Genomic DNA, 10,261 nt, shown 5'->3' with positions numbered 1-10,261 from the left:
TCACACTGATGGTCGCACCTGACCTCACCGTGGCTCAACACCATCTAGTTCACCGGTATCATCAGCTCCCATTAGTGGGCAAAAGTCAAATTTCCACCTGTGCCTGCTCCTTATGTGTCCTTTTACAAGTCCGTTTGTCGTTTTTCATCCCTGTGTTTGTAGACTTCACAATATCCCCATGCATAAACATCCTTTCATCCCTCCGTCCCTTCCTCTACCCTTCCTTCAGCTGTACACAGCAATATGGCCTCTGCTGATCCAAACGCGTCTCTGACAGCCAACCAGCAATCCAAGGGCCCACCCAGGAACTCAAGGGGCCCCTCCACTGGCTAACCAAGTTATTCTCAGCATCTTTTCGCCCCTTATACATTTAATTTTATTCCAAAGAATCTGCTCCTCTTCCATCCATACTAACTTATAAGGAATCAGCTTTTTCAAAACTAGTTACAGTGTGTCCTGCTACCTCCTATTCCCATGTCTCCATGCTAATCAATGCTCTCGAAAACAGGTACCCGCTTTCACAGCAAAACGCTTGCCACGCACTTCCAACCTTTTCAGCCTTTGCATTCATGAATGCAACATCCTGTACTTAATCGTTTTATTAAACCTTTATAAAATTAAATGGATATTCAATATATATATATACATATATATACAGTATGTAACTGTAATTGTCCTTCTATTTTATTGTTTATATTCTATTCCAATTTAAATATTTTGAATATCTGTTCTATATTGTTCAATCCTGTAGACACTAATGAATGCTTGAATGTGCTGTGCAGCTGGTGAGAGTGCAAACAAAAAGAAGATTCTGCAGGGTAGATGTCAGCTGTTGGAAGGCAAAATCATTAATTAATTCATAAGCCTTGCATTCCATATTTTCAAGATTTTATTCAATATGAAATACATAACAAAACAAAGAAAAAAGCTGTGGAACCCACCTTATTCAACCATGTATTAACCCCATTTGACAGGAGATACTTAAACATTGTTTATACTTTTGTCTGCATTATAATTTAAAAACTACCAGCTGTGGTAGTAGTTGCAGACACTGTAGTGTTAGTGGTATTATTTTCATTTTCTTCACCAAAGATTTGAAAGAAAGGTTTTAGATCTGTAGGGAATCTACAATCAGATCATGTTCTTTCAAAGCTTTTGCTTAAGAAACAGTCAATAGAAAATCATCCAAAAACATCTGTTCCTTTCAGTCTGTATTGTATTTGTACAAGCTGCATGTTCATAAAAAAACAGATCATGTTGAAGCTGCAGCTTGTCTCCTGCTGACTTCTACTGCCATCTGCTGGACGTGTCCTCAGCACATAAGGATTCAATAACATACTTATCGATGCTTTTCACACAACAGACCCCCCAAAAGACCCTCAATAGCCCACACTCCATTGTTATCAGTAATATTTAGGAGTACACCCAGGGAAGAGAAGAGACTGGACACCACTGTGTCTTCATCAGAGTCACAGTGGACAGAGACAAAAGGCAAACACATACTGTACATACTACACCTAGAACAGCTGTGCAATTCTCATTGGATACTTGGTTGAACAGGATTTCAAAGTGTTTGTATAAATAATAATAAAACTAAATAATAATAATAATCCAAAGGGTGGAGTTATCATATTCAATGTCTAAGTACGTGTGTGTAAAGTACTTGGTGCACGATGATTTAGGACTGTGCAGTGGCCTCAGCCGGTAGGTTGATTTGACAGGAGAGGTTAGTTTTCTCCGAATGAACCAATATGTCTCTCAGATTGTAAGATTGTTTAAATGTAATGAAGGAAGGCACTGAGCTGATACCATTTAGAGATTAATTACTTTTGTTTTTGATCCTATTGGTCACAGAATAATGTTATTTTCCACCACCCACAATGTGTTCCTAAATGCCACTGTCAGAACAGAACACAGAGACTCTCTTAGTGCAAGAAATGTCAAAATGTTTTGTTCTGCCAGATAAATAAAACACTTTATGTAGAACATAAACATGCTATCAATATAATATAAAATAAGCAAGCTATTATTATCATATTAAATGCTCTATTTAATCTACACTTTAGGAGTGCCCTGTTAGCTCGGGTGAACCAAGTACAAGGGTGTCCTTACCGCAGAGGCCCGGGTTGGAATATAACCTTTGCTGCATGTCGTCCCCTCTCTCTCTCCTCCTTTCCTGTCTGTGTGCGGCCTCCTGCTATACTATTGATAACGTTAAAAATATACACTTTAATCTAGATAGATTTTTGGCAAAGGTAATATACTTGTTTGTTTGTTTCAACAGTAACTACCAACAGACTGTGTTGACGTTTACATCATTCTGCTCAGTCAACCCTGTGAAACGGAATTACAGCAACAACATATGTTAACCTTTGAAAACTCCTAATGAAAAACATCCAAATGAAGCTCTAGTTCTGAAAACCAGTGTCCTCCTTCTTCAGTCAGACATTTGGGGGAAGCAATCTGGGCGGAGGTAGGTGGGAACAGGAGTATATGTGGTGTCTTAACTAGTTTCAATAACTGGAAGTTGAGAAAGGTTAAGAGCAAACGTGCTGCTGCTCTCAAACCACAACTAAAACGGTTAAGTAACTGCAAGCTTAGAGCTCCACCCACAGGACTAGCTATGTCATACCATTGAAAATAAAATGTGAGGACAGGACTGTATGCCTCTCCTGAGACAAAGCTTGGAAAAGGTTTGACATAACTGCAGACTCCACTAAATAAAAATGTTTTTTAAAGGTCAGGCCTTAGGCATTTATTAGTTTATGAAAAGTTTATCTCTGAACTTTCCTTTTAACCAAATCCCACGCATGTATGCTAATCTATGTAATCTTCTTTTGATAACTAATGTAATAGCTAATGTCATATTTATACTTACATTCACTGAGTCTCCCCACTTTGAAAACCTCTGAATCAGAACACCAATTCAGTGTTAGAAGGGAAATACATTTTATTTTTCATTTTTTACCTTATATGTACTTAATGTATTTAATTTTGACAGAAATGACAATGATAACCTGCTCAGAGGGTGATTTAACATACAGTAAGTGGACATGTAAACATATGGCGTTCCGTTTGATCATCTTACTCTAATGACAAGGAAATAATTATTAGAATATTTTCAGTGTAGTTGACAGTACTGTATGAACTGTTGTAGTGGCTTTGTATCTGATTAAATCCTGACAATAATTTTAATTTTATTATTTATTTTAATTTATTTGTATGCACTCAATTTGTCGCTTTTTATATGGTCTAAAGGTTTGGTCACGTTCAGCCCATTGAAATTGTTCCATACTCAGCATGGAAGAGGATGTGATGCACGGGTCCGACGAGCAAATCAAAAATATTGAACATCGGAATCATACAAGGCTAGAATAATGCTTTGTTCTCGGGCTAAATGTCGCCCTCAATGTAACTCCGTCACACAACAGAATAAATGGCAGCTTTATTATTTGCTCAGACACTCTGTCTATAACCTGTTTTCTGTGTGTCAGTGATGAACTAAGATGTTAGGGTCCTAAAAGTAGGAAACAATGCGGGGCCAGCCTTAGCCGATTTGGTGCAAATTCGCAACAAATTTGGGTTGGGGGTGGACTTGAGATGAACATTCAAAAGAGCTTGTGTAACTAAACTTTGGCTGCAAGACACTTGGACTAGCGTTTTGATTTAGAATGACCTTATATCTTCCCAAAGCCCAAAAATTACGTTATTAAAAAATCAACTCTTTATTTTCCTGATAACAGAATCAAACCAGGATGTGCTGGATGGAAATGTGTAAAAAATAATGTCACAAAGATTAGTACTTGGAACTGGACCTCCATAAAACTGGGGGATTCACAAAAGTATTTTTAAAGAAGTCAATGCATCAGAGGCCTGGACAACACTGCATCCTCCAATTCCCATAATGCAACGTAATAGATTCATTGGTGAGACCCTTCCTGCCTTGTAATGCCTGCATCTGTCAAAACTCCTGGTTTGTAACACAAGTTTTCTGTTTCTGCAAGACTTTGTAGCCTCCAAGCCAAAGCTCATATAACCCTGATGACATCACTATAACATTATCATGTTTTTTGTTTTCAAATGTTCTTCTAGAACCACAGAACGTAGGATTGACCACTATGAGTCCACTGATCTGTCTGTATGATATGTATAAAAATGGCGAAGTGCCCCTTTAAGCCCTTCAATAAGCAGTCAGCTGCCAAAGCACAAGACTACAGTATATCTCTCTCAAGTTTCACATAATTACAAAAATACATTTATCTAAAAAACAAATGACAATTGCACATTTTATTGTGCTATTATGTTTGATAGCACAATCCAGCAGAAGCAGCAGAGACATCTGGCACATACAGTACAGTGTAAGGGTCCGGGTACAAAGTGATGTTTAGAGTTTTAGATGTGTACATACTTGCAGTTAATGAAATAACCAAATATCTCCGCAGGAAATGCTCTCAGGAAAGAACTGCAAAAAGTAAATCTTAGTATTTCTTTGTTCTAAGTGTTTAACTGAATTCAGCTTTTTCAAGTTTTTAGTTACTAGAAATATATAGAAGTCTTCTATGACAAAATTGCCGTATAACATATTGTGCCTAGAGGGGGCCAAGAAAATAATTTCAGTGTTTAAAAAAAATGTCACTGTAAAAATCATAATTTTTCTCACGCTAAAACCTTCTAAACAAAACAAATGAATTAGTTTAAAAGTCCAATACGCACCATCAATGGAATACCATAATATCTAGAAACATGTTTGTTAATAAAAGTGTATGTATCTTTCAACGCTTGTAAAGAAATTAGATTAAAAGTGAATACATGATTCAGGTGCCACATATGAGAAAATATGTCTATCTCGAAACACATCCTAAGTATGCAAAAAAAAACAATGCCTGGCACCACTGTACAAACTCAATATGCATTTTTACATTTCTGTGCATGGAAAATATCTGAATCCTCATACAGCAAAATATTGACTACAAGACTGCAAAAGCTGTGTCCCATTTCCATGCTTCATATTTTCTACACAGGGTTTGAGTGTTTAGTGTTGTTCCTCTGGAAAAGAGAAATATACTCCAAAAATGCTTGATTTTTGAGTTTACTGTTGCTGGACACTATTATCCTATAATGCAATGCATATACGAAATGCAGAAGCTGCTCACAAGTGCAAACCATTAAAACTGTTTAAACTGTTTCTTGTCAAACAAAACAATGATTTCCTTGTTTTAGGACAGAGGGGGTCGTTTGCTGTACGGTCTGTAAAGCCCCCTGAGACTAATTTGTGATTTGTGATATTGGGCTGAATAAATAGTTCTTAACTCAAAGTTCACTTACTTTCCCTTTTTCAGATCTCAATGAAAACATATAGTTTTCTACAATATCTGCCTATGGAAACTACAGTGTGTTTGAAGAGTGGGGGGTGGGTTATGCTTAAAATGAAACACATCGGAAGACAATAATGCTTAGAGCTGTTGATAATTTCCATATCACGGCACACATTTTCAGACACTCACAGCTGGAAGAACTTCATTGTGTTGCACTCGGTTGAACACATGAAAAGACAGAAATAGAAAAGCCAGCCAGCCTTCCTACCTGCGTGAAGTAGATATGAACATTGGATTGTAATTTTTTGGAAAGTAAATTTAATGACAATATGAAAATGAATAAATGTTTCATTACAACAGAGCAAACTCCATCCACTACTGAAGACCATGAGCTCTGGAGTTTCCTCTCCCTGAAGATCTTTTTTACTTTCTCTTGGTGAAGTTTAACTGGCATTACAAGCAGTTATTGCATTGTTTCCTGTTAGTACAAAACTAACTGTATATTATGAAAATAAGTATGTAGTACATAATAAATACTACTGTATGTATCATGGACCTGGGACACTAAGCTTAATTCTGTATCCTGCTACCCCTCACTGCCATGCTTCAAATGCTTGCATCGCATTAAGAATTTCAATCCACACATATTTTACCATAACAATGAATGTAATTGACTTTCTATAGCTCAAAGTGTCTAAATTAACATGTTGATGTAGGGTAGGTTTCAGGCCTTAGAGGTCCCTTTCTCAGCCTGTTTTCGCAATTTAATAGCACTACAGAAAAATATCACTCTTATAGCCAAGACTTCTTAGTCCGTCCCAGCCTGGCCATGTTGGATAGCTTGACCTTCACTTTGTCTCTGCTCTCTGGACTTCTCTTGGAGGTGCATTCCACAGTTGAGTCTGTCTCAAAGGAGATGGCCGGGGCATGTGTGAGCAGACCCCCAGTCTTCTCTGGGGCCATGGCTGCCGGGGTCTGCAGAACCAGCTGGCCTCTAAGAGAATGCCTGAGCTGCAGCAGGAGGGGGTTATGGTTTGAGTACAGTCTGACGGTGTCCCTCTCCTGACTGCAGCAGGTGGAGCAGGCTGAGCAGAGGATGCGGAAAATGTAGACCCAGCCCAGGTAGTGGAGCTCTGCGATGTTGAGCACAAAGCAGCCCAGGCTGATGCTGAACATGAAGTTCAAGAAGATAGTTTTCTCAGTGGCACGTGACACAAAGCAGTCTGTACGGGTAGGACAAGGGTAGGTCTCACAGCGGTACAGCTGAGGCACCTCGAATCCAAACAAGAAGTACTGGCCGACCAGGAAGGTGATCTCCATGACAGATCGTAGTAATACATGAAGAATGTAGATGAGCAGAACCTGGTTGGACTGCTGGGTGGGGTCCTCTCCTAACTCACCATAATGCTCCTGCAGAGAGCTTTGTTCTACACCTTCCTTGTCCCTAGCATCCCATTCCTCCCTGTAATGAGGACAGTAGGATGGCATGTCGGCCCTCAGGGCCTCCATTCCATCCTTTCCCATGTGTCCACATCTCTGTCGGGGAGGCCTCTGGGCGACCACCTGTGCCCTTTGGCCATCCAGCTTTTCATCCTTGGCAATCTTATGCAGAACAAAAACTATGTAGAAGATGGATGGGGTCGAGACCAGAACAATTTGGAAGACCCAGAACCGTAGATGCGAAACAGGAGCAAAGGTGTCGTAACAGACGTTGTTGCAGCCAGGCTGCTGTGTGTTACAAGTGAACTTGGACTGCTCGTCGCTGTAGACGGCGTCACCTACCAAGGCCACCAGCAGGATACGGAAAATGAGCAGCATGGTGAGCCAGATCTTGCCTATCACTGTAGAGTGGTTTTGGACCTCAGACAGGAAGCGGCCAAGTATGGACCAGTCACCCATGGCTTAACCTTTGAGAGAAAGTATAAGATCATGTCAAACATATTACTCATAATATGTCAGTATCATGTCACTGTACGTCAGAGGTTCTCAAACCTTTTCTGTCTTTCCCTTCTTTGGAACCAGTAAGAATGTCATTCCACCCATCCCACTGTAAACCACTTTAATTGCTGTCAACAATATTGGGGACATTTTTGCTTGTTTAAAGCAAAATAAGCTGAATGTGATTTTAAATAGCACTATCTGGAACATGAAGCTCATGTTTCCCTTCACCTTAATGCAGTTACAACTGTGCCTGCAACCCAGTGACATCATTCTAACAACCATCACCATTATGCTACCAATCACTTCTATCCTACTCTAATCTCATCACATAGCCAATCAGTGGGTTGAATTATTACCATTTGAACTTTAGGTAACTATTTACATTCATTACATGTTTATTTGCTCAGATATTGTTTTGGCACAATCGTACAAAATAAGTCGTGATTTTTCATCACATGGTGCAATTCTAAAATAGTTCATCTTCTCACGACATACAGTATATGGATCTCTTTTTGCTTGACTCAGTTATGCATTGATGCATTGGTGACTAAAATTGGATGACTCTGCTTTTTATTATTTGTATAATATCAAGCACGTTTATCAACATACCAACATACAAACAAACCATCACACCTTTCAAACATTAATGTTTGGTAATCTAGCATTGGCATAATATCACAACAACTGATAACAGGGGGATCTTCAGAATCACTTTGTAACATGTTCATACTTCATTTTTTGTGCAACTTTTCACCTCTTGTCAAAATGTAGTTTACAGTTTCTAAAGAATATTTTACACTACATAAGGTACAGCACCACAGTGACTGGATAGGTAGCATGCAGACATCAGAAAGGGACGATGTGTCAGTATGTGTTGGTTTGATCAGAAGGAGATTAAGAGAAAACACACTCACAGCAGAGACATGTAGGAGCAATTAAACAAAATGCTGTAACCAGATACACACCAGTATTTGTTTGACCTGTGGGCTGTTGATGAGGATTCTTTCTCAAAAAAAACATTATTTTTTATTCTCCACTAATGAAAACATAGTTATGAATATTATATTCCATTTCTGCAAAAAGCGATATAATAATAGCAGCAATAATTTAAAGGTCCATTGTGTAAACACTGGACCTTTAAATATTGTTGGGGAATTGGGTTCATTTATTTATGTACTTCTTTATTTTCCAAAACCTAAAAAGTTTTAAATTCAAAGGTTATTGATCTAAAATTAATTGGTATCTGCCTTTGAAAAACTTGTAAAACTTTAAGTCATAAAAACTCAACTTCCTTAAATCGCAGAAAGATACATACAAATGAAGGGTAACTGAATGCAATTTGAACTCACCTTGATGTAAACTTGAGCTTTCCAGAATAAATCCTTACAAAGTAGCCTTTGCCATGCAGTTTGCATGGCTATTTTTAATCTTAAAGCGTTGATGAAATGAATCCTGGTGAGCGTAGTAAGGGAGAATAGGCTGACAACACATATTGAGCCAGTCTATCTGAAACTGGCATTGTGCTATGTGGCTACAAAGGCTGGCAATGTACAGTGCAACAAAGATTTCAAAACAAAATGGGGGGGGGGCTCTTTCCTTTTCTGAACAGCCGGGAACAGTCAAACAAAAAGCGTATGGAACAAGCTAGAAAGGGGACTCAATGCAGGCTTACGCAAAGGTTCTGTATTTAGGCAGCTCGTAAAGTACAAGTTAAAGAGGAATTAATCATTCTACTTGTCCTTTGTTTCCAGATGATGCCTCAAACTTTTTCAAATCAGAGCACAGAGCAACACCATCAGGTTTCAGCGCCATCCAATCAACATACATTGACTCAGTTGACGAAAGAAGCTCTGAAGTCTTTAAGTACTGTAACATAACATAGTCAGACAAAATATATATAAAAGAATGTCCTCTGAACACATTCCTTGTTGGTTGTAAGTAGGTTAGTAAGTATGTTTTACTAAGGAATCCAATCCACTTTCAGAAACAATAATCACACTTAATATTCCACAGCCAGGACTTGGTCAGTGATTATTTTAATGAACTGGAAATGTTTAGGATCTTCACCAGCACCTGCTCCACTGAATCATCTGCAGCCCATAACTTCACAAACTAATGCAGAGGTCACAGGTCTAGAAGCAGTGCACCAGTGACAAATCGTGCTGTTTGCTCTGGGCTGGAATTCAACTGTCACTGTATGCAGATTTAGTGAAAGGATGGATTAGGTTCAGCAGCATGTTAGGACAAAACTAAACAACACAGGTCAGCCAGATGTGAACAACACCTGGATCATAGTCATACAGATCAGAACCAGACTTCTGAGTAGTCTAACACAACTGTAACTGTTGATTTACTATGTTCACCTTCTAACTCTAAGATTTATTTATGCTTACTGAAACTTAGTTAAGTCCAGCTGACTGCGTGACATTAAATGATTCATGCCCTCAAGGTTTTCATTATTTTCTCCAGCCTAGGCTTTCCGGTTGTGGAGGTGGACTGGCTGTGATTCACAGCGATCGCTTTTGGAAACTTTTCCTCACTTAAATCACTTGGTTTGATAAATGCCAAGTCCCCTTCACTTTGTGTTTAACTCTGATTTTTAGCTTTTATTACGCTTTGCACTCTTCTCTCAGGTGGTTTTAACATACATGATGTTGCCCCTCTGGTTCCTCTTTTACTATGGATTTACTATGAAATATTTTATTATTGCATATTATAGTCAGCTGAGTGCCGCACTTGAAGCGACATTGTTCTCTCCTCTGGTTTTTCTCTTGAAAGTGCTGATCTCTGTAAAGCTAGCTTGTGTTTCTGACCACAAAGGTAGTATTACAAGTCCTCTTTCCACCTCCTGCTCACACAGTGTCTGCTTATATTATGTATGGAGGGTTCATAATCTCTGAAAGAACTAATGTCCACTTATCAAAAAGCAGTTAAAGAAGGCAGGTCCTCCTATATCTTTGTTTTTAAATGTATATTCTGCTTCATCATTTTTACTCTGTAGCACT

General features: G+C 38.7%; 1 protein-coding gene across 1 annotated transcript; it reads right to left on the bottom strand.

Annotated features, from left to right (window-relative positions):
• Positions 1 to 6,107: 6,107 nt before the first annotated feature.
• LOC115018013 (gap junction delta-2 protein) lies at positions 6,108 to 7,214 on the bottom strand. Its single transcript, XM_075074140.1, has one exon. The coding sequence runs from the start codon at positions 7,212 to 7,214 to the stop codon at positions 6,108 to 6,110; it is 1,107 nt and encodes a 368-aa protein (XP_074930241.1).
• Positions 7,215 to 10,261: the final 3,047 nt, after the last annotated feature.

Source organism: Cottoperca gobio, chromosome 13, assembly GCF_900634415.1.
Source record: "Cottoperca gobio chromosome 13, fCotGob3.1, whole genome shotgun sequence".
Taxonomy (NCBI): Eukaryota; Metazoa; Chordata; class Actinopteri; order Perciformes; family Bovichtidae; genus Cottoperca; species Cottoperca gobio.
Note: the sequence above shows the minus strand (reverse complement) of the source record. Positions and strands in the feature narration are given on the sequence as shown.